The sequence below is a fragment of the Ranitomeya imitator genome, chromosome 3 (assembly GCF_032444005.1).
Source record: "Ranitomeya imitator isolate aRanImi1 chromosome 3, aRanImi1.pri, whole genome shotgun sequence".
NCBI lineage: Eukaryota > Metazoa > Chordata > Amphibia > Anura > Dendrobatidae > Ranitomeya > Ranitomeya imitator.
This window is the reverse complement of record NC_091284.1, coordinates 5,843,446-5,870,584: the sequence shown is the minus strand read 5'-3', so window position 1 is coordinate 5,870,584 and position 27,139 is coordinate 5,843,446. Positions and strand designations below refer to the sequence as shown.

The window sequence follows — 27,139 nt, the reverse complement described above, 5'->3', positions numbered from 1 at the left end:
AGTGCTGCTCACATCATCATTCTGTGGTTCGTCCTCAGTCGCAGACCGAATACCATACGCCATGAAGCAGAGAACGGCACCAATCCATAGCAGCATAGAGAAGCCTCCGAACAGCTGTCGGCAGAACTTTACCCATTCTGGAGTGGTGGGGGGCGGTGTCAATGCGTTTGGACCATCACGTGCCAAGATTTCAGCTGCTCGGGCTGTTGTAAGCCCCTGTAACAGAAGAACTTCTGTGATACAACCACACAGAGGTGACACTTCAAGCATCGTCCAGCCAGCTGCCATCTTACCCGGGTCAGATCAGTGCCATACTTGCGGTGAAGCTCATCCAAGCTCATTTTATGGTCCTCCTGTAAAGAGAAGAGAGGGTGAAGGTCATGATCCGCAGCCCCATGTAAGGAGACAGATAGTCAGTTCTCACTTACCATAGTGACTTCCTTCTTGAGCTCATCCATATCCCGGTCTTTGCTTTTCCCCTTCCCCTTCTTCTTGCCGCCATGTTCAGAAGTGGCAGCAGGCTCATACTTATCGTGTCCGGCCTACAGGGAGACAGTAAGAAGCGGTCAGCTTGATCTTCTGCCTGTAACAGCTAGCACCGTATAACCAGTCAGCAGAGGGTTAATGTTGCTCAACTCCAACCCATAAACCACCCCCGCAGAATAATGTGCCATAGAAATGCCCTGTTTATGAATCAGCCTCTGGGACCATGCCAGCACTCACAAGGTTAACCATATGTTACTCACATTGCATGATAGTCGGGGGTTAGCCATGTGAGTACTAACAGCCTCAAGGACAACTATATACAGCCTGTGCAGCCCCCCATCCTATCAGAACCCCCCTATGAGGACTGCAACGGATGATCAGGAGGGGAGTCGTGGAAGGGTAGGAGCTAATGATGGTGGCATTTGTGGTAAGGTCCAGTCAATCTTAGAAGACATAGTGGTTGGAGCAGAACAAGGACTAATGAGCCACCCTGTGCACCCCTATAACAGACGTGTACCCCAACAACAGGTAAGGGACTGAGGACTGATTTGTGGGGGCCAAAGTCTGCCATCAGGGCATGCGTCTGTTATTGGAGGTGCAGAGGCCTGACAGGCGAGTGTGCTCTATCCCTGCACCCCTACGTGGTAATCCTGTACTGCTGCCTTTCAAGGTTAATAAAATTAGACACTGGATTGGAGAGTCCAACTCCAACAATGACCTTGTAAAAGGTCTGGCACGATTGCACAGACAGAAGACTGTGCCAACTTCAGGGCAGATGAGTCTCATCGGGCTGCACCCTCCTAGTGGTTATCAGAGCAACGACATCTACCTAACTAAGTGGGGTGGCACTAACAATTCTGGACGTTCTGTTCTTTAATACAATCATTGCACTAACGTCACAAAAATCTATTCACTGCTGCTATGCATGGTAAGACAATATTTAGAGGGCATCTCCAACTGTTCGGGCTCATTGACACCACGCACACAGGCAGGTCAGGAAAAGACTACCGTTGTGTTCAACAGCACAGGTTCATTACATAGGTCAAGGACGGTCCGATAAAACAACTTCTTAATCTCACTGCGTTCATTAGCGCCTGTATACACAGGACGATTATTGGGGAACATTAGTTCCCAGGAGCAAGAAATCGGGCAGTGTACAACTAAAAAGGAATTCAATATAGTGCTGAAAAATGTGCCCCCAAATTGGAAGGCACTCAACAAGCCATAAGCTGATGGTTGATCTGGGTGTAATCAATACTAATGAAGCACCAGGATCAAAGCAGCAAGGTTGTCTTGGTCTAAGAGGGAAGATCAAAAGCTGCAGAATCATAAAATTCAGAACCCGAAACACACAAACCAGGAACCAAGGCAGATACAACATAGTCAAAGCTGAAATGGACAGAACAAGGCTTGATTTACTCGGAATTAGCAAATTAAGATGGACTCAAGTCAGACATTTCCAGTCAAGCTGTCCCTGGGTCTACTATTCTGGCAACGATAAATGAAGACAAAAGTGTCTTTTAGGATGGTTTCACACTTGCGTTTTTGTCTGCAGCGTTTTTTGCAAAAAAAACGCATGCGTTTTTTTCCCCTATATTTAACATTGAAAACGCATGCGTTTTTTGGTGTACACGTTTGCAACTTGTAGTATTTTTGAGAGGCGTTTTTTGGACCAAAAAAACGCATGCGTTTTCATGCGTTTTTTTGGGGTCAAAAAATACATTGGAGTCAATGGGGACGCATGCGTTTTTTTGTGCATGCGTTTTTTTGCATTAAAAACGCATGCGTTTTTCTATTAAAAAAAAACAGAAAACACACTGATATGCCACCCCCAAACATAAAGGTGATAAAGGGAACCTAACCCTAACCCTAAGGGATCCTAACCCTAACCCTACCCCTAACCATACCCCTAACCCTAACCCTAAGGGAACCTAACCATAACCCTACCCCTAACACTAAGGGAACCTAACCATAACCCTACCCCTAACCCTACCACTAAGGGATCCTAACCATAACCCTAACCCTAATCCCTTTAGGGGTAGGGTTAGGATCCCTTAGGGTTAGAGGTAGGGTTAGGGGTAGGGTTAGGGTTAGGATCCCTTAGGGTTAGGGTTAGGATCCCTTAGGGTTAGGGTTAGGGGTACGGTTAGGATCCCTTAGGGTTAGGGTTAGCGGTAGGGTTAGGATCCCTTTAGGGTTAGGGTTTGGGTTATGATCCCTACCCCTAACCCTAACTATTTCTGTTTATAGTGGCTTTTTTACTTTATTTTGATGATTGGCAGCTGTCACACATTTCTCAGCATGCGTTTAAAAACGCAAACGCATGAAAAAACGCATGTAAACGCGTCAAAACGCCGCGTTTTTTTCACCACATGCAAAAACGCATGCGTTTACATGCGTTTTTTCACCATGCGTTTTTTACCGCAAAAACGCACCCAAAAAAAAACGCAAATGTGAAACCAGCCTTATTCTTATTAGCCAGAATTGTCCTAAAGTACTAATGCAGTCAGTGATCGTCAACTCAATAAGACTACAAGGAGCACAAATCCATGTCAGTTATAAGTCTACTCACCAATACGGAAGCCAAGGAAAAATGGAGGACATTCAACTATTTTACAATCGAGTTCAAGAGAGGAAAGGGAAGAAAAAAAAAAGAAAAAAAAACCAAAAAACACCCACACGATGCTAAAAATGTATACTAATGAGAGCTCATTGGGATAAAAAACTTCATCAAAAGATATGTACAGAGATAAAAAGCAAACTTAGGGGCAAAACCAGGAGGCGTGCCTAAAGATTGAAGAGATACAATGAAAGTTTCAGCCAGGAGTGGGTAAGGTGAAAGATGCCAATGGGAACAAACTGAGCCAGAACAGATCAAGGAAAGATTTAAGTAACATTCACACTAGCGTTATGCTAGTGTGCGTCGGGTTAGCGTCGGGCGACGCAGCGGCGACGCACGCGTCATGCGCCCCTATGTTTAACATGTGGGACGCATGCGTTTTTGTCGCAAGCGTCGGACCAAGAAAACGCAACAAGTTGCATTTTTCTTGCGTCCGATTTTTGGCAAAAAACGACGCATGCGTCGCAAAACGCAGCGTTTTTGCGTGCGTTTTGCCGCGTTTTTGCGTGCGTTGTGCATTGCGTCACCGACGCAGCGGCGCACAACGCTAGTGTGAACGTAGCCTTAGAGACTACATGGAACACTTCTACAACGACTCAATACGGGAAAAAAAAAAAACAAAAAAAAAAAAACTGGAAGCCGAGCAACCTGAAAAACGAAGTTGTTGCAGAGATAAAGCTTCTGTCAAACAAAGCTCTTGGATATGATAATATTACAATAGAACTAATATAGTCTTCAGAAGCAGTAGTTGATGTCATCACATGCCTGTGTCAACAGATATGGACAACTGGTAAATAGTCCAAGGACTGGACAAGATTAGTGTTTGCAATAGTCCGTTAGTTTCCAGTAGCATCTCCCTTAAGAATAGGCCCACTCGTAGCTCATGCCGGCAAACTGCTACTAAAGAGCATAAAGACTACAGCCTTACTAAGGAAAAAGTTAGAAAAACAAGCAAGATTAAGAAAAGGCAGAGGAACAAGAGGTGATTAGCAACATTAGATGAATAATGAAAAAGGCCCTAGAATACAAGATCTATTTTCACTTCGACTATAGCAAAGCCTTCAACTGTGTTGATTACTGGAAACTTTACACTACCATGAAGAATATGTGTGTGCAGAAATATCTGAGCAGCCTCATTAGCAACCTTAACATCAAACAAGTAGTAAGACTGTGAACCGAACACACCATGGTTTAAAGTAGAGCGAGGAGTCAGGCAAGGCAGCATCTTGTCACCATTTCTCTTCAATTTATACGCAAGAGTTATTTTCAGGAAGGCTGGACTTGCCAAAAAAAAGGACAGAATCAAAATTGCTGGAAGAAGCAACAATCTTAAAATACGCAGATGATACAACAAGCGTAGATGGAATGAAAGACTTATTACTGAGTGTCAAGATGGAACATGGGACTGCTACTCAACACAAAGAAGAGATATATTATTGACTACTGCTAGGTACGACTGGGACATATTTGAAATGAACGGAGATAAACTGGAAGTTGTAAAGGACTTAACCTACTAGGATTGAGGATAACTCAAGATGCAGTAACACCAGACTTCAATAGGAGAATAGCTATGGGCAAATGAAGTCACTGGACAAGGTCTTTAAATTGGAAAAACATTTCACTGGCGACGAAGACATGGCTCATACATAAATGGTCTTTTCTGTGGTAACATACGGATTTTAAACCTGGACGTAAAAGACAAAAGAATGAACAACTTTGAAATCTAGTGTTTGAGAAGGATGTTCTCAATACCATGGATGGCAAGAAGAACAAAAAATACATTTTGTAACAAATGAAGTCACACACATGTCACTCAAAGCAAGGATCATCAAGCTACGACTTGCGTAATTTGGACTCAAGACATGGAGAATATGTGGATACCTCACGAGCTCCAGATTACTGGAGACGTCAAATCATAGAACTGTATTAAACATGGTTTTTATTGAACGCGTTTCAAATTGTTTAATAAATTCCTGTCAATTGACGCCTTCAATAATCAGCAGCGCGGAGGTATCCACAAATTCTCCACATCCTCAGTCTCATAGTTTGACAATGTGTGTATCCACAGCAGTTGAACAATGATTCAAAAAAGCATAAAAGTCATAGATCAGGTTAGCACAATCTAATAACAAATTTATAGGATAAGATCCTATTTGCGCTACTTTTTCCTTAGTTTTTTATGCAATTTGGACTACTCATATGAAGAGACGATCAATGGAGAAGGACATCATGGTCGGAACGAAAAACAGGCAAAGTATTATACTATCGAGACTTCTTTTGGTCTTCAGGATTTTTCAAAGATTCTGGCTAGTGGTTCTGCAATTTCCTCTGCTAAATTTTTCAGCACCCTAGGATGTAATTCATCTGGACCAGGAGATGCAATTTCATGTAAATTAGCTAAGTGTTCTCTCACCATCTGTTTATGGATAGTGTGGATTTTTTTTATTCCTTCGATGGCACCCTGAAGATCAGTTGAGGTTACAACTGCTTTCTTAGAGAACACAGATGCAAAAACGGTTATTTTAAAGTTATTTAAAAAAAATTGTGTGCCTGCTGCAATTATCAAAAGCATGAGGCCACAACACAGACACATTGACTATCCAGGGTACAGAGTGGCAGAGAAGGGGTGGCCATGGGACAGAAGCGGCAGAGGAGGGTGAACAAAGGATAGAACCAAGCCCCAGAACTAAGATTAGGAGATCTGTTAGCAGTCGGGGAGGAGGGTCACATAATAGGAGCGTAGACAAAATGGAGAGTGTGAACGGCACTAGGCGATCTCACAACAAACGGTTCAATAGTAGATGTTGGATCCTTATTAGGACTCATATAGCACATGTAAAACCAGCAATGTGCGGGCGGTGCTCCACAGTCGTAAGCAGATATCAAAAATAGAAGAAATAGATGTGGCACTCACCCAAGTTTTGCTGCAGATCAATGTCCTTTATTCATCATAATAACGAAACAGACATGGTAAGGAGAAGCGGCTGGTGAGAGTTGTGGTGCGGGGAGTGAGGAAAGGACAATGGCCGTTTCGCACTTGTGCGCTTCCACGGGTCCAGGTGCACAATTAAAATCGTCATATCCTTTATAGGGAACTAGACAGCTTAATGTGAACATATGTGATTAAAAAAACAAACTGGTTGTGTGCAACAAACAGTATTAATTAATAAGCACAGCTAGACACCAACATTATATATCACATATTACAGGTGAACTTACTCTGTCATTTTATAGAAATATAGTCATGTCTAATTTATCATTGAGGCCAATGGGCCCTTGTGCATTGGTCTCCATGATCCATCTTGCCTCCCGTTGTAATAGAATTTTCTTGCGGTCACCACCTTGAATCGGGCTTTTTACAATCTCCAAACCGTAAAACATTCGGGTTTGCATTATGGTGGTCCCGCATGTGTTTGATGAAACGGGGGCAACCTTTCCCAGATAATGAGAAGAAAAATTATGCAGCACTCACCCTTGCGCTTCTTTCAAGTGTGCTCTTTATTCAGCAAAACATCCTATACATAGTATGAACCGGCATACGCAGTGATCTGTGAGGGAGCGGGAGTGAGGAGAGACCGGACGACGGCCGTTTCGCGCTACGGCGCTTCAACGGGTCCATGCAGGTTAATTATTATTAATATTATTATAAAATACTGATAAAGATCAGGACTTTGTTGCGTTCATTATTGAAAGTCTAGAATTTGTCTTATCGCACAATGCATTCAAATTTAGTGATAAATGGTTTCTACAACGCACTGGAACTGCGATGGGGACGCCTGTCGCATGTGTCTTTGCCAACCTATTCCTGGCAGTCTTTGAGGAAAGACACATTACGGCTGCGACAAATCCGTTCTTAAAATTTATACGAATGTACCTAAGATTCGCGGACGATATTTTTATAGTCTGGGATGGATCTAGAAATGATTTTGATTCTTTCGTTACCCATCTCAATACAGTAAACGAGGACAATATGCAATTTACAGCCTGCTTTGGGGGAAATGGGTTGGAATATTTAGACGTGAAAATTGAGATAGCGGATGGTATGCTCAGTACGAAGGTACACAAAAAATCCACCGCAACGAATAGTCTATTACACTTTAACAGTGCCCACCCATTTCACACAAAAAACAGCGTACCCTATAGTCAGATGGTGCGGTATAGAAAAATTAATAACAATGAGGCGACATTTAAAGAACAAATTGCGGAGTTGAAAACAAATTTTTTTAATAGAAATTATCCACCCAATATTTTGACAGCAGCTGAACACAAAGTGGGGAAACTCACACAAAAAGATCTGCTAAAAACTCGCAAAAAAAACTGCACGGTCCCCTCCAAATGAGCAAGATCATAAAAGGTTCACATTTACCTTCACACATAGCCCAATAGACAAAGAAATTTATGCGGCCATAAATAGGAATTGGCATGTGTTGCAAAATGATAGAGAATTATCAGCACTGACAATAAATCGCCCAAGATTCGGGTACAAACGTACTAAGAATTTGGGTGATTAGTTAAAAATCGACTTCCTCCGACTGAAAATAATTGGCTAACGAAATTCCAACCCACGGGCAACCATAAATGTGGAAATTGAAGATTTTATCATTTGAGATTTTTGGAAAACCCCATTCGCATAGGTTCTGTCAGCCACACAGTCCGGCGTTTAATTACATGTAAAACCCAATATGTAGTCTATCTAATCTTCTGTCCATGTCTATTTTTTTACATCGGTAAAACCATACGACCGATGGTCACAAGATTCAGAGAGCATTTCAACTCAGTACTATCTGGGAAAGGTTGCCCCCGTTTCATCAAACACATGCGGGACCACCATAATGCAAACCCGAATGTTTTACGGTTTGCAGGTTTGGAGATTGTAAAAAGCCCGATTCAAGGTGGTGACCGCAAGAAAATTCTATTACAAAGGGAGGCAAGATGGATCATGGAGACCAATGCGCAAGTGCCCATTGGCCTCAATGATAAATTAGACATGACTATATTTCTATAAAATGACAGAGTAAGTTCACCTGTAATATGTGATATATAATGTTGGTGTCTAGCTGTGCTTATTAATACTGTTTGTTGCACACAACCAGTTTGGTTTTTTAATCACACATACAGTTAGGGCCAGAAATATTTGGACAGTGACACAATTTTCGCGAGTTGGGCTCTGCATGCCACCACATTGGATTTGAAATGAAACCTCTACAACAGAATTCAAGTGCAGATTGTAACGTTTAATTTGAAGGGTTGAACAAAAATATCTGATAGAAAATGTAGGAATTGTACACATTTCTTTACAAACACTCCACATTTTAGGAGGTCAAAAGTAATTGGACAAATAAACATAACCCAAACAAAATATTTTTATTTTCAATATTTTGTTGCAAATCCTTTGGAGGCAATCACTGCCTTAAGTCTGGAACCCATGGACATCACCAAACGCTGGGTTTCCTCCTTCTTAATGCTTTGCCAGGCCTTTTACAGCCGAAGCCTTCAGGTCTTGCTTGTTTGTGGGTCTTTCCGTCTTAAGTCTGGATTTGAGCAAGTGAAATGCATGCTCAATTGGGTTTAGATCTGGAGATTGACTTGGCCATTGCAGAATGTTCCACTTTTTGGCACTCATGAACTCCTGGGTAGCTTTGGCTGTATGCTTGGGGTCATTGTCCATCTGTACTATGAAGCGCCGTCCAATCAACTTTGCAGCATTTGGCTGAATCTGGGCTGAAAGTATATCCCGGTACACTTCAGAATTCATCCGGCTGCTCTTGTCTGCTCTTATGTCATCAATAAACACAAGTGACCCAGTGCCATTGAAAGCCATGCATGCCCATGCCATCACGTTGCCTCCACCATGTTTTACAGAGGATGTGGTGTGCCTTGGATCATGTGCCGTTCCCTTTCTTCTCCAAACTTTTTTCTTCCCATCATTCTGGTACAGGTTGATCTTTGTCTCATCTGTCCATAGAATACTTTTCCAGAACTGAGCTGGCTTCTTGAGGTGTTTTTCTGCAAATTTAGCTCTGGCCTGTCTATTTTTGGTATTGATGAATGGTTTGCATCTAGATGTGAACCCTTTGTATTTACTGTCATGGAGTCTTCTCTTTACTGTTGACTTAGAGACAGATACACCTACTTCACTGAGAGTGTTCTGGACTTCAGTTGATGTTGTGAACGGGTTCTTCTTCACCAAATTAAGTATGCGGCGATCATCCACCACTGTTGTCATCCGTGGACGCCCAGGCCTTTTTGAGTTCCCAAGCTCACCAGTCAATTCCTTTTTTCTCAGAATGTACCCAACTGTTGATTTTGCTACTCCAAGCATGTCTGCTATCTCTCTGATGGATTTTTTCTTTTTTTTCAGCCTCAGGATGTTCTGCTTCACCTCAATTGAGAGTTCCTTTGACCGCATGTTGTCTGCTCACAGCAACAGCTTCCAAATGCAAAACCACACACCTGGAATCCACCCCTGACCTTTTAACTACTTCATTGATTACAGGTTAACGAGGGAGACGCCTTCAGAGTTAATTGCAGCCCTTAGAGTCCATTGTCCAATTACTTTTGGTCCCTTGAAAAAGAGGACGCTATGCATTACAGAGCTATGATTCCTAAACCCTTTCTCCGATTTGGATGTGGAAACTATCATATTGCAGCTGGGAGTGTGCACTTTCAGCCCATATTATATATAATTGTATTTCTGAACAGGTTTTTGTAAACAGCTAAAATAACAAAACTTGTGTCACTGTCCAAATATTTCTGGCCCTAACTGTATGTTCACATTAAGCTGTCTAGTCCCCTATAAAGGATATGACGATTTTAATTGTGCGCCTGGACCCGTGGAAGCGCACAAGCGCGAAACGGCCGTTGTCCTTTCCTCACTCCCCGCACCGCAACTCTCACCAGCCGCTTCTCCTTACCATGTCTGTTTCGTTATTATGATGAATAAAGGACATTGATCTGCAGCAAAACTTGGGTGAGTGCCACATCTATTTCTTCTATTTTTGATATCCACATAATCGGAGCACCCACGAGTGGCATACACCCACGAGTACTAAGAGAACTAAGTAATGTAATAGATAAACCATTATTTCTTATTTTTAGTGACTCTATAGCGACAGGGTCTGTTCCGCAGGACTGGCGCATAGCAAATGTGGTGCCAATATTCAAAAAGGGCTCTAAAAGTGAACCTGGAAATTATAGGCCAGTAAGTCTAACCTCTATTGTTGGTAAAATATTTGAAGGGTTTCTGAGGGATGTTATTCTGGATTATCTCAATGAGAATAACTGTTTAACTCCATATCAGCATGGGTTTATGAGAAATCGCTCCTGTCAAACCAATCTAATCAGTTTTTATGAAGAGGTAAGCTATAGGCTGGACCACGGTGAGTCATTGGACGTGGTATATCTCGATTTTTCCAAAGCGTTTGATACCGTGCCGCACAAGAGGTTGGTACACAAAATGAGAATGCTTGGTCTGGGGGAAAATGTGTGTAAATGGGTTAGTAACTGGCTTAGTGATAGAAAGCAGAGGGTGGTTATAAATGGTATAGTCTCTAACTGGGTCGCTGTGACCAGTGGGGTACCGCAGGGGTCAGTATTGGGACCTGTTCTCTTCAACATATTCATTAATGATCTGGTAGAAGGTTTACACAGTAAAATATCGATATTTGCAGATGATACAAAACTATGTAAAGCAGTTAATACAAGAGAAGATAGTATTCTGCTACAGATGGATCTGGATAAGTTGGAAACTTGGGCTGAAAGGTGGCAGATGAGGTTTAACAATGATAAATGTAAGGTTATACACATGGGAAGAGGGAATCAATATCACCATTACACACTGAACGGGAAACCACTGGGTAAATCTGACAGGGAGAAGGACTTGGGGATCCTAGTTAATGATAAACTTACCTGGAGCAGCCAGTGCCAGGCAGCAGCTGCCAAGGCAAACAGGATCATGGGGTGCATTAAAAGAGGTCTGGATACACATGATGAGAGCATTATACTGCCTCTGTACAAATCCCTAGTTAGACCGCACATGGAGTACTGTGTCCAGTTTTGGGCACCGGTGCTCAGGAAGGATATAATGGAACTAGAGAGAGTACAAAGGAGGGCAACAAAATTAATAAAGGGGATGGGAGAACTACAATACCCAGATAGATTAGCGAAATTAGGATTATTTAGTCTAGAAAAAAGACGACTGAGGGGCGATCTAATAACCATGTATAAGTATATAAGGGGACAATACAAATATCTCGCTGAGGATCTGTTTATACCAAGGAAGGTGACGGGCACAAGGGGGCATTCTTTGCGTCTGGAGGAGAGAAGGTTTTTCCACCAACATAGAAGAGGATTCTTTACTGTTAGGGCAGTGAGAATCTGGAATTGCTTGCCTGAAGAGGTGGTGATGGCGAACTCAGTCGAGGGGTTCAAGAGAGGCCTGGATGTCTTCCTGGAGCAGAACAATATTGTATCATACAATTATTAGGTTCTGTAGAAGGACGTAGATCTGGGGATTTATTATGATGGAATATAGGCTGAACTGGATGGACAAATGTCTTTTTTCGGCCTTACTAACTATGTTACTATGTCACCCCAACAACTGCTCACCTACATGGCACATCCCCTGGGGATAGTAACTTCTGCAGGGGCTGCCCTCCACTGTATAATATGGAACTGACACAAGGTCAGAGCAGCTTTGCGCCCTTACAGCAATCAGGAAGAACCCATGCACCAGAAAAGACGGCACCAGCGGCTGTTCCCATCTCCTGGCTATACATAGACTGCAGATAAAGCCAATATAAAAACCATTAACCCGTGCTGAACAGAATCCTCCCATTACACGGCCTTCAGTATGTGTGGCCCCCACCCCATGAAGTGAGTACATTGCACTACACAGGGACACGCGGCCCCGCAGCTGCCAGTGTCAAGGGGCAGCTGAGGCGCCAACACTAATTTACAAGTGAATTAGCTGGCACACCCTTCGTTCCTGGCATCACCCCTCTGCAATGCAGAATCTTACTGCTGCCAACAGCTCACTGCCGGGAAGTCGCAGACAAGAAGGCCAAACCGCTACTCACATCACTACAGAGCCAGACGCTGCCACCAGGAGGAGGAAGAGGCACCCAAGCAGAAGGGGCACAGCGCCGAACAAGGAGGAGGAAAAGCCACGCCGGATACACTAGCAGGGTTATCAATAATTCGCCTATAACGTTTCTGACGTTACCAGGCCAACAAACTTTAATTAAAAGTAGTAACATCTTGAACAGAGAAAATATTGTTTCATTCAGCACTCCATATATAGTTTGCAGTTTAACAAAATAAAGCAAATTATTAATAAATATTTCCGTTTTGTACCAGAATGATGTTTTCAGTCACATTTTAATCGAAAGGCCATAGGTGTATTGCAAAAAGGCAGATCGTTTTTTTTGTTTGTTTTTTTCTTTTTTTATCCCCCAGCCTTTTTCATAGTACTGATACTAGCACCGATGCACCCACTTGGCCTTCAACCAAAGGTCTTTTTAAAATGTGCTTGCAATAAATGTAACGTGTAAATATTCTACAAAGATGCAAGTCACTGATGATAAATATCCCCATCAAAACCATTACACAGCACGTAATTTACTGTATTTTTTGTAGCACACGTAACCTTAGATCTATAAGGTTCACCATTCGCAAATTAAAAGCAGAGAATATCTGAGGATATCCAGAACATCAATAATAAAAATACAAGTACGCCGGCGTACTTTGTCTGCCCTGTTGAGGGCAGAACAAAGTAAAGCAGTGCGCAGGCGCCGGAAAGGTCAGAGAGGCCCGGCGCCTGCGCACTGCAGTACTTTGCTCTGCCCTCAACAGGGAGATAAAGTACGCCTGCGCCGGAGCTGAAGATCAGAAGAGGACGTCTTGGAATGAAGATGGGAGGCGCCGCAGCGGACCAGAGACGCTCATCCGACCGGACCAGCAGCGGGACCGCCCCTGGGTGAGTATAATCTAACGTCTTTCTCCTCTTTCAGGTAACATTGGGGGCTTATCTACAGCATTATAGAATGCTGTAGATAAGCCCCTGATGCCGGTGGGCTTACCTCACCCACGATTTTCGGGGTGACAGGTTCCCTTTAAGTCTTTTTTAACCTGTTACATACGTGGCTGGGCAATATACTACGTAAGCTGGGCAATATACTACTATATACATCCCATCCCCCCCCCCCCCATCGTCACTCACCTGCATCCCATCCCCCCCCCCCCCATCTTCACTCACCTGCATCCCATCCCCCCCATCGTCACTCACCTGCATCCCATCCCCCCCATCGTCACTCACCTGCATCCCATCCCCCCCATCGTCACTCACCTGCATCCCATCCCCCCCATCGTCACTCACCTGCATCCCATCCCCCCCATCGTCACTCACCTGCATCCCATCCCCCCCATCGTCACTCACCTGCATCCCATCCCCCCATCGTCACTCACCTGCATCCCATCCCCCCCATCGTCACTCACCTGCATCCCATCCCCCCCATCGTCACTCACCTGCATCCCATCCCCCCCATCGTCACTCACCTGCATCCCATCCCCCCCATCGTCACTCACCTGCATCCCATCCCCCCATCGCCACTCACCTGCATCCCATCCCCCCCCCATCGTCACTCACCTGCATCCCATCCCCCCCCATCGTCACTCACCTGCATCCCATCCCCCCCATCGTCACTCACCTGCATCCCATCCCCCATCGTCACTCACCTGCATCCCATATCGTCACTCACCTGCATCCCATCCCCCATCGTCACTCACCTGCATCCCACCATATCTCATCTCTCACACACCATTTCCCTTGTCTCCTTTCTCAATAGCTTCCCTGTGTCTTTTGTAAATATGTAGTTCTGTAAATTGTTAGTTATCAGTTGTTTTTTACATGAATATGTATTATATGCTAATGCATGTTGTGAAGTCACATAAGGTTAACCCTTTATTTAGTGCTTCCGCTGGCATCTGGCCACATTCTATGAGGGCTTTGGCCAGAAACACGTCACAATGGGCAATGGTTTTTAATTGTCTGGACAACTGTTTTTAATCAAGTGAAATAAAGTCACAAATGTTGTAGCCATTCTGCCATGTGCATCCTTCTCTTCTCAATCCCCTGAAGACAGTAACTTCTGCAGGAGGTGGCCTACACTACATAACATGGCAATGACACCACAAGGTCAGTGCAGCTTTGCCCCTTACAGTGGGCACTCAGGAAGAACCAAGTACCAGAAAGGACCGCACCAGCGGCTGATCCCATCCCCCGGCTATATATAGACTGCAGATAAAGCCAATATAGCGCCATTAACCCGTGCTCAACCGGATCCTCCCATAACATGGCCTTCAGTATGTGTGGCCCCCACCGCATGAAGGTAGTACACCGCACTCCACAGGGACAAGCGGCCCCGCAGCTGCCAGGGTCAAAGGGCAGCCAAGTGAAGTTGCTGGCACATGCTCCATCCCTGGCATCACCAACGCCTCTAGAGAACACCCCCCTCTGCAATGCAGACGCTCACTGCTGCCGCCGGACACACCGCTGCCAACAGCTCACTGCCGGGAAGATGCAGACCAGAAGAAAGCCCAACCACTACCCACATCACCACAGAGGGGCACCCAACAGCAACAGGCCATAACTACAGAGCCAGGGACTGGCAGGGGGCAGAGGGGCTGTGATAATCCTCCAGTTTCCAACCACAAGAAACATGAGTGGAGGAAAAAGGAAACCAGACCCAGCCGCCATCACCCTGCCCAGCACCCAGAGACCACCGCCCAGACCCAGCAACCATCACCCTGCCCAGCACCCAGAGACCACCGCCCAGACCCAGCAACCATCACCCAGAGACCACCGCCCAGACCCAGCCGCCATCACCCTGCCCAGCACCCAGAGACCACCACCCAGACCCAGCAACCATCACCCTGCCCAGCACCCACCGCCATCACCCAGAGACCAACGCCCAGACCCAGCCGCCATCACCCTGCCCAGCACCCAGAGACCACCGCCCAGACCCAGCAACCATCACCCAGAGACCACCGCCCAGACCCAGCCGCCATCACCCTGCCCAGCACCCAGAGACCACCACCCAGACCCAGCAACCATCACCCTGCCCAGCACCCACCGCCATCACCCAGAGACCAACGCCCAGACCCAGCCGCCATCACCCTGCCCAGCACCCAGAGACCAACGCCCAGACCCAGCAACCATCACCCTGCCCAGCACCCAGAGACCACGGCCCAGCAACAATCATCCCGTTCAGACCCAGCTGCTATCCTCTGGCACAGCACCGAGCTCCTCCAGCCGCCATCATCCTGCCCGGACCTAGCAGCCCCAGCCGCCATCATCCTGCCCAGCAACCAGAGGCCACTGCCCGGACCATTTCCCTCCTTCCGCTGAACCTGACAAGCTACAACCATTATCTCCCCCGTAACCCCGGTACCGCAGGCCGAGCACCTCCCGCGCTGCGCTCTTACCCCGTAACCCATACTGTCAGCGACCAGATTCTCCTCCTCACCGGGGACCACGCTCTACCGCCGCCTGACTAACGGCGACTGCGCTGCCCCGAAACTTATACCCAGTGACGTCACCATACGTCACCGTCTCCACAGTGACAAGCTCCACCTCTACAGTGAGCGCGCGAACTCTGCCCGCCCACAGCGCGAGCGCGACACTGAGGGAGAGAAAGTGACAGGTCACACAGCGACACACACGGCGTGAGGTAGAATCACAGCGAGGGGGTATATAGCGTACAGGGTGAGGTATATAGCGTACTGGAGGGGTATATAGCGTACAGGAGGAGGTATATTGCGTACAGGAGGAGTATATAGCGTACAGGAGGGGGTATATAGTGTACAGGAGGGGTATATAGTGTACAGGAGGGGTATATAGTGTACAGGAGGGGTATATAGCGTACAGGAGGGGTATATAGTGTACAGGAGGGGTATATAGTGTACAGGAAGAGGTATATAGTGTACAGGAGGGGTATATAGCGTACAGGAGGAGTATATAGCGTACAGGATGAGGTATATAGCGTACAGGAGGAGTATATAGTGTACAGGAGGGGTATATAGTGTACAGGAGGGGTATATAGTGTACAGGAGGAGGTATATAGTGTACAGGAGGAGGTATATAGTGTACAGGATGAGGTATATAGCGTACTGGAGGGATATATAGCGTACAGGATGAGGTATATAGCGTACAGGAGGAGTATATAGTGTACAGGAGGAGGTATATAGCGTACAGGAGGAGGTATATAGCGTACAGGAGGAGGTATATAGCGTACAGGATGAGGTATATAGCGTACAGGAGGAGTATATAGTGTACAGGAGGGGGTATATAGCGTACAGGAGGGGTATATAGTGTACAGGAGGAGGTATATAGCGTACAGGAGGAGGTATATAGCGTACAGGAAGGGTATATAGTGTACAGGAGGGGTATATAGCGTACAGGAGGAGGTATATAGTGTACAGGACGGGTATATAGCGTACAGGAGGGGTATATAGTGTACAGGAAGGGTATATAGCGTACAGGAGGAGGTATATAGTGTACAGAAAGGGTATATAGCGTACAGGAGGAGGTATATAGTGTACAGGAGGGTATATATTGTACAGGAGGAGGTATATAGTGTACAGGACGGGTATATAGCGTACAGGAGGGGTATATAGCGTACAGGATGAGGTATATAGCGTACAGGAGGAGTATATAGCGTACAGGAGGAGTATATAGTGTACAGGAGGGGTATATAGTGTACAGGAAGGGTATATAGCGTACAGGAGGAGGTATATAGTGTACAGGAGGGTATATATTGTACAGGAGGAGGTATATAGTGTACAGGACGGGTATATAGCGTACAGGACGGGTATATAGCGTACAGGATGAGGTATATAACGTACAGGAGGAGTATATAGCGTACAGGAGGAGTATATAGCGTTCAAGAGGAGGTATATAGCGTACTGGAGGGGTATATATTGTACGGGAGGAGATATATAGTGTACAGGAGGGGTATATAGCGTACAGGAGGGGTATATAGCGTACAGGAGGGGTACATAGTGTACAGGAGATTATATAGTGTACAAGAGGAGGTATATAGCGTACTGGAGGGGTATATAGTGTACAGGAGGGCTATATAGCATACAGGAGGGGTATATAGCATACAGGAAGAGGTATATAGTGTACAGGAGGGGTATATTGCGTACAGGAGGGGTATATAGCGTACATGAAGAGGTATATAGCGTACAGGACGGGTATATAGCGCACAGGAGGGGTATATAGCATACAGGACGGGTATATAGTGTACAGGAGGGATATATAGCGTACTGGAGGGGTATATAGCGTACATGAAGGGGTATATAGCGTACAGGAGGAGGTATATAGTGTACAAGAGGAGGTATATAGCGTACTGGAGGGGTATATATTGTACAGGAGGGGTATATAGCGTACAGGAGGAGGTATATAGTATACAGGGGGGGTATATACTGTACAGGAGGGGTATATAGTGTACAGGAGGGGTATATACTGTACAGGAGGGGTATATAGTGTACAGGAGGGGGTATATAGTGTTATGACCTGGTGGTCAGGACAATAATGGACCTGGAGGTTAAGAGCACACGGAATGACCTGATAGTTACTGATAATATAGGACGAGCTCTGGGACGTGGGATGTCTGCTGACCGCAATCCCTAATCCTATCACACACACTAGAAATAGCCGTGGATTGCGCCTAACGCTCCCTATGCAACTCGGCACAGCCTATCCTAAGGAACTAGCTAGCCCTAAAGATAGAAAAATAAAGCCTATCTTGCCTCAGAGAAATTCCCCAAAGGAAAAGGCAGCCCCCCACATATAATGACTGTGAGTAAAGATGAAAATACAAACACAGAGATGAAATAGATTAAGCAAAGTGAGGCCCGACTTACTGAACAGACTGAGGATAGGAAAGGTAGCTTTGCGGTCAGCCCAAAAACCTACAAAAAGACCACGCAGAGGGCGCAAAAAGACCCTCCGCACCGACTCACGGTGCGGAGGCGCTCCCTCTGCGTCCCAGAGCTTCCAGCAAGCAAGACAACAATCCAAAAAGCAAGCTGGACAGAAAAATAGCAAACCAGAGAAAAACAAGCAGTCACTTAGCTTCTGCTGGGAAGACAGGTCACAAGAACGATCCAGGAGTGAACTAGACCAATACTGGAACATTGACAGGTGGCATGGAGCAAAGATCTAGGTGTAGTTAAATAGAGGAGCCAGCTAATGAATTAACCTCGTCACCTGTGGAAGGAAACTCAGAAACACCCACAGCCACCAGAGAAAGTCCATGGACAGAACCAGCCGAAGTACCATTCATGACCACAGGAGGGAGCCCGACAACAGAATTCACAACACTATAGTGTACAAGAGGGTTATGTAGTGTACAGAAGGGGGTATATAGTGTACATTAGGGGTATATAGCGTACAGGAGGGGGTATATAATGTACAGGAGGGGGTATAGAGTGTACAGGAGAGGTATATAGTGTACAGGAGGGGTATATAGTATACAGGAGGGTTTATGTAGCGTACAAGAGGGTATATAGTGTACAGGAGGGGGTATATAGTGTACAGGAGGAGGTATAGAGTGTACTGGAGGGGTATATAGTGTACAGGAGGGGTATATAGTGTACAGGAGGGGGTATATAGTGTACAGGAGGGGTATATGCAGCGCCCCAGAGTCCTGGTCGTTGCAGTAATGTCGCTCTGCCACTAAGGGGAGTGATGTTGCGTCAGACATAGCGACATGGGGCGAGCGTCCCAAAAAGGAACGCAATGTGGACCCACTGGACCACATAGTGTTACCTGGACCTACCCAGACTAGGGAAGGGCAGTGAGCAGGGTCTGTGGCAGCTGAGCATGTGAACAAGATGACGATATGCAGAACTAGACTACACCGCACAACTTCAGGTATAAAGAAACAAAGTTTACTTAAATGATAACACAGTACATAACAGAATAGAATGATGTCAGGATCCCGATTCCACACATCTAGGAAGGGTACACGTCTCAGACGAAGGCAGAAGGACATCACGGCTTGATGAAGTCCAGGGTTATCTGGCACGGGCATGCTAGGACGGCCTCTCTCTCAGGCCTCAGGTGCAGCACAGGCTCAGCAGGAAAACCTCAGACGGACTTCTGTTGATGGCAAGGGTCATTACGGGTTGATGCAGTCCAGGGTCATCTGGCACGGGCTTACTAGGACGGCCTCTCTCTCAGGCCACAAGAACAGCACAACGGACACAGTTCAGACAGGATCAGGTACTGGATATGCAGCCTCCAGGATAGGCAGGTCTGGGTACTCTGACAAGGTAGGGGGAGAGGAGCAAGGGTTAAAACAGAGACATGCAAAAGTAACGCCGAAAAATAAGGTATTAACCAAGCGGCGTTACACTGACCAGGTACCACAGTCACACATTACACTTCACACTCCGGCCACCAGGGGGAGCAAAAGGCACTATACTAGGCCACTCCTCACACTTTGGTAAAACTAGGGGTTGGACAGGAAGTGGGAGAGAAGCAGCCTGGGAGAGCACCAGGGAGGACCTGTCAGAAGTGGGTTCCTGGCAGGGGCCTAGCAGAAAAGACCAATTGTTACGGAGCCGCGCCTGCACTGCCTTGCTGCGGCATCCTAAGAAAGGACACGAAGCGAAGTATTTTGTGGAGAAGTGAGAAACAGGATCAGATTAAGAAGGAGTTGTGCCCCTAAGACCGCGGCAACATCCTTCTGAGGCGCGTAGCCGGTGGCCGGAGCACCAAGGAAGTAACAGACTACGCATTACTTCAAACAGCGGCAGGACAGTTAATCATAGGTTGGCTGTCAGACCTAAATCACCTGAACGGACAAAGGAGGCAATCGTGGGAGAGGGGCGTCTCTAGGGTCCCAGAATAACTCCAGGCCTACCTGTCATACGGGTGCGTCCTAGCCATGTCATACTGGGGGACAGAGAGAAGAGAAAGAACGGATACGACAGTTGTGAGGACTATCCCGTGGTGCTCAGCAGGGAAGGACTACAACACACAGGCGCTAGAAGGTAGACACTGATTTCCACCTGCAAAGGGAACTCTGGATGTGCCTTCGGACCGGCCGGTTTCAGCCAGCCCTGTTAGCAGTGCTCTGGATTGCGGATCCCGAGACCTTCAGTAAAAGGTAAAGAGACTGCAACCCTGTGTCCTTGTCATTCCTCGCGTTCTGCGCCACGCACTATCACCTTTTATTGGACGCCCCTTAGCAGGGTCACGGACCGGGTCTAGCCACCGTAACAACCCCGGACCGAGTACCCAGCGGCCCTGCGTCTGGGGGCGCTCTAACTTGGCGTCACGAACAGGATGTACTTAAGCCTGAAGAATCAGGTCATGTGTGCCTTGGAACTGTGATTGAACTGTGACTTATTGCAAAGACTGTGTATCGCTATTTGCCGCCAAAAATCCGCCATTGCCGCGCCGTGTGGAGCGCAAGGGAAGGAGCCATAACTTCGTGGGTGGAGCCGGCTGGAAAAGAGCGCGAAGCGGGGAGACGTGGTAAGGTGCCGATCCCGGAAAGAGAACCCCGATCCCGGAAGAAGAATCCCGACTCCGGTAGGTTAGCAGGGGGGAGGAACGGCCATGTCAGATCCCGGGGGAGCGGAGGCGGCCGCCACAGCTGCAGACTCGGGGACACTTCCAGATTCCGTGGCGGACACAGCCACAAACCCGGTATCACCGCTAGATGCCGCGGGGCTTGCCGCTCCCATCAGCCAGCTGGACACTGCCGCAGCTACGACGGCCATAATGCCCTTCTCTATGCCGTACCTACCAGGAGCTGCCTGGCTCCCGCGATATTCTGGAGAATTCCATACGTTCACTGACTTTAAAGAAGGGATTTGTAGCCTGCTCGGGTTTTATCCCTTGACAGAACCCCAGAAAGTTCATATGATAACCGGCCAACTCTTTGGAGCAGCTTTGAGAGAAGTGAAGTCCTGGCCCGTTGCGGATAAGAGAACTGCGCAACAGGTATTTGCAGAGCTTTAAACCACCTTTGACACCCGCACCGCTACGGAAATTACATTGACGTTCTATGGGTGCAAGCAGACGCCGCAGGATAGCTTACGGGACTATGCCCTTAATCTTCAGGAGGCGCTGCGGGCCATCAAGCAAAGTGACCCAAACAGCATGCAAGATGAAGATAAACTCCTGAAGGAGCGGTTTGTCGAGGGGTTCCTGTGCAGTAACCAAAGGGCCCAGCTACACTTCCTGGCCATGCAGAATCCAGACCTGACTTTTGCGCAATTCAAAGATAAAGCCATCCAGGCACTACCAGGGTGACAGCCCAGCTGTGCCACACTTCCCAGGCGTCAAGCCCTCACATACCACCAGGAGGTGGCGCCAGACGCACCCGTTTCCGCCGAGGTTGATGCCCTGGAAGACGACTCCCCTGCAGGACTGCACCTCCAGATACAGGAGCTGACCAGGAGCGTTGCTGCCCTAACCCGGACCGTCCAATCTCTACAGGAGGCCCTCAAGGAGAAGATCCAGTTGGCTTCCAGACCGGAAGATGTCCCCTGGCAGCGACCAAGGAGAGTCCCGTCGATCAGAGGCAGAGACGACGATCACTTTAATCGGGATGGACGACCCATCTGCCACCGCTGCCACCAGGTGGGCCATCTTTCAAGGTACTGTCATTTAAACCAGGGGTCCCCAACTCAAGGCCCACCAACATGTCATGTTTTCAGGATTTCCTTAGTCTTGCCCAGGTAATAATTGCATCACCTGTGCAATGCAAAGGAAATCCTGAAAACATGACCTGTTGGTGGGCCTTGAGGACTGGAGTTGGGGACCTCTGATTTAAACGAGCAACCCCTGGGGCAGAGGGCCAACCCCCAGGAGTAGAACGGTCAGGCCCGCAGAATTAGCCAAATACACTGGAGGGCGACCAGTTCTCCCCATCGTGATCGACGGTATCCCCATGAACACTTTGCTGGACACCGGTTCCCAGGTGACAACTATGCCCTATATTCTTTATAGACGTTATTGGGAGGACACCGACATCACCCGTGGCCCCGATGATGATTTTACCATAATAGCTAGTAATGATCAGCCACTGCCTCAAGTGGGGTATAAAGAGGTCACCATTAAGGTAGGGCGGGTAGAATTGAAGGCCCAGGGAATTGTCATTGTTGATATTGACCGACGTGAATGTAACCCCATGATGACCATCGGTACTAATGTCATAGAAAATTGTCTTGCCGAAGTTATTATCTTGTTGCAGCAGGTAGCAGAGACCGCTGGTTACAGTGAACAACATGCCCTGCAGAAAGAAATCAGAGCCCTAATGCGGAGACAGCAGGTGGAGCTGACTGGTGGTGAAATTGGCTGGGTCACAGTGAGTGATTCGAACCCCATTGCAATACACCCCAGGAGTGAAATGTTAATATGGTGTCGGGCAGCCATAGGTCTCGGGGCAAAGACTATCAGGCCCTAGTAGAACCTGTGTATTCAGATAACAGGCCTACCCTCCTGACAGCCAGAGGGGTGGTTGACGTCAGCAAGGGGAGGGTGCCAGTACGTGTTCTTAACTGGGGAGGAAGAAGTCCACCTAACCAAATATGTCACGCTTGCCAAGCTAGTTACTGTTAATAACAGCGTGATACAGGCACCCGGGTCCTTGGTCCCGTCCAATCCGGCGGAGGACAACGGCTCTGCAGGGCAATCGAAAGATTGGTGTCAAGAATTACATGTGGCCACTGATTCTACTCCACCTCACCAGATACAGGGTGGTTCACGAGTATGAGCGGGTATTCAGCAAGCACCCCCTTGATTTCGGGCAGGTAAAAAGGATTCAACACCATATTCCCACAGGAGATCACCCACCCATAAAAGAGAGATACCATCCTGTACCCCCAGCTCATTATCAGTGTGCCAAGGACATGTTACGAGAGATGAAGGAGGCTGGGGTAGTGAGAGACAGCTGTAGCCCCTGCGCAGCTCCATTAGTCCTCGTTAGGAAGAAAGATGGCACCATGAGGATGTGTGTGGATTATAGGCAACTAAACCACATTACACATAAGGATGCATACCCCCTGCCTAGGATAGAGGAGTCCTTGGCTGCTTTAAAGTCTGCTAACTACTTCTCTACCTTGGATCTCACCAGTGGGTACTGGCAGATTCCCGTGGCAGAGGCGGACAAGGAAAAGACGGCCTTCACGATGCCGATGGGTCTCTGCGAGTTCAACTACATGCCTTTCGGATTGTGTAACGCCCCGAGGACGTTCCAGAGGATGATGGAGTGCTGTCTGGGACACAAGAACTTTGAGACCGTGCTGCTATATCTGGACGATGTCATTGTCTTCTCCAAGACCTATGAAGACCATTTGAAGCACCTGGCCGAGGTGTTTGAAGCTCTGTCCAACTTTGGCTTAAAGGTGAAACCGTCCAAATGCCATCTGCTGAAACCCAAAGTGCAGTACCTGGGCCATGTGAGTGCCAAAGGAGTGGCCCCAGACCCCGACAAGGTCACGGTGATAAAGGACTGGCCGCAGCCCGGTAACCTCCACGAAGTCCGACAGTTCCTCGGGTTGGTGGGCTACTACCGGAGGTTTATCAAAGACTTCACCAAGAAGGCCGCACCGTTGCAAGACCTGTTGGTGGGCAAACCCAAGAAACCCAAGGGTAAGAATACCCCGTTTGATTGGAATGACTGGAAAAATCGTTCACCTGCTTAACCCCTTCCCGACCTTTGACGCATACGCTGCGTCATGAAAGTCGGTGCCATTCCGACCCATGACGCAGCATATGCGTCATGGAAAGATCGCGTCCCTGCAGGCCGGGTGAAAGGGTTAACTCCCATTTCACCCGATCTGCAGGGACAGGGGGAGTGGTAGTTTAGCCCAGGGGGGGTGGCTTCACCCCCTCGTGGCTACGATCGCTCTGATTGGCTGTTGAAAGTGAAACTGCCAATCAGAGCGATTTGTAATATTTCACCTAAAAAACTGGTGAAATATTACAATCCAGCCATGGCCGATGCTGCAATATCATCGGCCATGGCTGGAAACACTTATGTGCACCCACCCCACCCCTCCGATCGCCCCCCCAGCCCCCCGATCTGTGGTCCGCTCCCCTCGGTCCTGTGCTCCGCTCCCCCGTCCTCCTGTCCGCTTCCCCCGTGCTCCAATCACACCCCCTGTGCTGCAATCAAACCCCCCCGCACTCCGATCCCCCCCCCGCACACAGCGACCCCCCCCCCCCCGTGCTCCGATCCACCCCCCCCCGCACAGCGATCCCTCACCCCGTGCTCCAATCCTTCCCCGTGCTCCAATCCTCCCTCCCGTGTTCCGATCCACCCCCGCCCATGATCCGATCCACCCCCCCCCATGATCCGATCCACCCCCCCGTGCTCCGACGCCCCCCCCGTGCCCTGATCTCCCCCCCCTTATACTTACCTGGCCGCCCGAGGTCCGTCCGTCTTCTTTCCTGGGCGCCGCCATCTTCCAAAATGGCGGGCGCATGTGCAGTGCGCCCGCCGAATCTGCCGGCCGGCAGATTCGTTCCAGAGTGAATTTTGATCACTGAGATATATCCTATCTCAGTGATCAAAATAAAAAAAATAGTAAATGACCCCCCCCTTTGTCACCCCCATAGATAGGGACAATAAAAAAAATAAAGAATTTTTTTTTCACTAAGGTTGGGGTAAGAACTAGGGTTAGGGGTAGGGGTAGGGTTAGGGTTAGGGGTAGGGTTAGGGGTAGGGGTAGGGGTAGGGTTAGGGCTAGGGTTAGGGGTAGGGTTAGGGCTAGGGTTAGGGGTAGGGTTAGGGTTTCGGTATGTGCACACGTATTCTGGTCCTATGCGGATTTTTCCGCAGCGGATTTGAAAAATCCACAGTGCTAAACCGCTGCCGATTTATCGTGGATTTACCGCGGTTTTTCTGCGCATTTCACTGCGGTTTTACAACTGCGATTTTCTATTGGAGCAGTTCTAAAACCGCTGCGGAATCCGCAGAAAGAAGTGACATGCTGCGGAATGTAAACCGCTGCGTTTCCGTGCAGTTTTTCCGCAGCATGTGTACAGCGATTTTTGGTTCCCATAGGTTCACATTGAACTGTAAACTCATGGGAAACTGCTGTGGATCCGCAGCGTTTTCCGCAGCGTGTGCACATACCTTTAGAATTAGGCTATGTGCACACGGTGCGGATTGGCCGCTGCGGATCCGCAGCAGTGTTCCATCGGGTTTACAGTACCATGTAAACATATGGAAAACCAAATCCGCTGTGCCCATGGTGCAGAAAATACCGCGCGGGAACGCTGCGTTGTATTTTCCGCAGCATGCCAATTCTTTGTGCGGATTCCGCAGCGTTTTACACCTGTTCCTCAATAGGAATCCACAGGTGAAATCCGCACAAAAAACACTGGAAATCCACGGTAAATCCACAGGTAAAACGCAGTGCCTTTTACCCGCGGATTTTTCAAAAATGATGCTGAAAAATCTCATACGAATCCGCAACGTTGGCACATAGCCTTAGAGTTGGGTTGGAATTAGGGTTGTGGTTAGGGTTAGGGGTGTGTTGGGGTTAGGGTTGTGGTTAGGGGTGTGTTGGGGTTAGGGTTGTGATTAGGGTTACGGCTACAGTTGGGATAAGGGTTAGGGGTGTGTTGGAGGTAGAATTGAGGGGTTTCCACTGTTTAGGCACTTCAGGGGGTCTCCAAACGCAACATGGCGCCACCATTGATTCCAGCCAATCTTGTATTCAAAAATTCAAATGGTGCTCCCTCACTTCCGAACCCCGACGTGTGCCCAAACAGTGGTTTACCCCCACATATGGGGTACCAGCATACTCAGGACAAACTGCGCAACAATTACTGGGGTCCAATTTCTCCTGTTACCCTTGAGAAAATAAAAAATTGCTTGCTAAAACATCATTTTTGAGGAAAGAAAAATGATTTTTTATTTTCACGGCTCTGCGTTGTAAACGTCTGTGAAGCACTTGGGGGTTCAAAGTGCTCACCACATATCTAGATAAGTTCCTTGGGGGGTCTAGTTTCCAAAATGGGGTCACTTGTGGGGGGTTTCTACTGTTTAGGCACACCAGGGGCTCTGCAAACGCAACGTGACGCCCGCAGACCATTCCATCAAAGTCTGCATTTCAAAAGTCACTACTTCCCTTCTGAGCCCCCACGTGTGCCCAAACAGTGGTTTACCCCCACACATGGGGCATCAGCGTACTCAGGAGAAACTGGACAACAACTTTTGTGGTCCAATTTCTCCTGTAACCCTTGGGAAAATAAAAAATTCTGGGCTAAAAAATTATTTTTGAGGAAAGAAAACGTATTTATTATTTTCACGGCTCTGCGTTATAAACTTCTGTAAAGCACTTGGGGGTTGAAAGTGCTCACCACACATCTAGATAAGTTCCTTTGGGGGTCTAGTTTCCAAAATGGGGTCACTTGTGGGGGGTTTCTACTGTTTAGGCACACCAGGGGCTCTGCAAACGCAATGTGACGCCCGCAGACCATTCCATCAAAGTCTGCATTTCAAAAGTCACTACTTCCCTTCTGAGCCCCCACGTGTGCCCAAACAGTGGTTTACCCCCACACATGGGGTATCAGCGTACTCAGGAGAAACTGGACAACAACTTTTGTGGTCCAATTTCTCCTGTAACCCTTGGGAAAATAAAAAATTCTGGGCTAAAAAATTATTTTTGAGGAAAGAAAACGTATTTATTATTTTCACTGCTCTGTGTTATGAACTTCTGTGAAGCACTTGGGGGTTCAAAGTGCTCACCTCACATCTAGATAAGTTCCTTTCGGGGTCTAGTTTCCAAAATGGGGTCACTTGTGGGGGGTTTCTACTGTTTAGCCACATCAGGGGCTCTGCAAACGCAACGTGACGCCCGCAGAGTATTCCATCAAAGTCTGCATTTCAAAACGTCACTACTTCACTTCCGAGCCCCAGCATGTGCCTAAACAGTGGTTTACCCCCACATATGGGGTATCAGCGTACTCAGGAGAAACTGGACAACAACTTTTGGGGT

General features: G+C 47.6%; 1 protein-coding gene across 1 annotated transcript in view; it reads right to left on the bottom strand.

Moving 5' to 3' along the window:
- LOC138672443 (sodium/potassium-transporting ATPase subunit alpha-1-like) overlaps positions 1-15,715 on the bottom strand; it is a 49,175-nt gene extending 33,460 nt beyond the window's left edge. The window contains exons 1-4 of the mRNA XM_069760415.1: positions 15,590-15,715; positions 429-542; positions 294-353; positions 13-216 (exon numbers count right to left, since the gene is read on the bottom strand). Of these exons, the coding sequence (XP_069616516.1) occupies positions 13-216; positions 294-353; positions 429-542; positions 15,590-15,601 (390 nt within the window). The 5' untranslated portion in view covers positions 15,602-15,715. The remainder of the gene's footprint in view (positions 1-12; positions 217-293; positions 354-428; positions 543-15,589) is intronic.
- Positions 15,716-27,139: the final 11,424 nt, after the last annotated feature.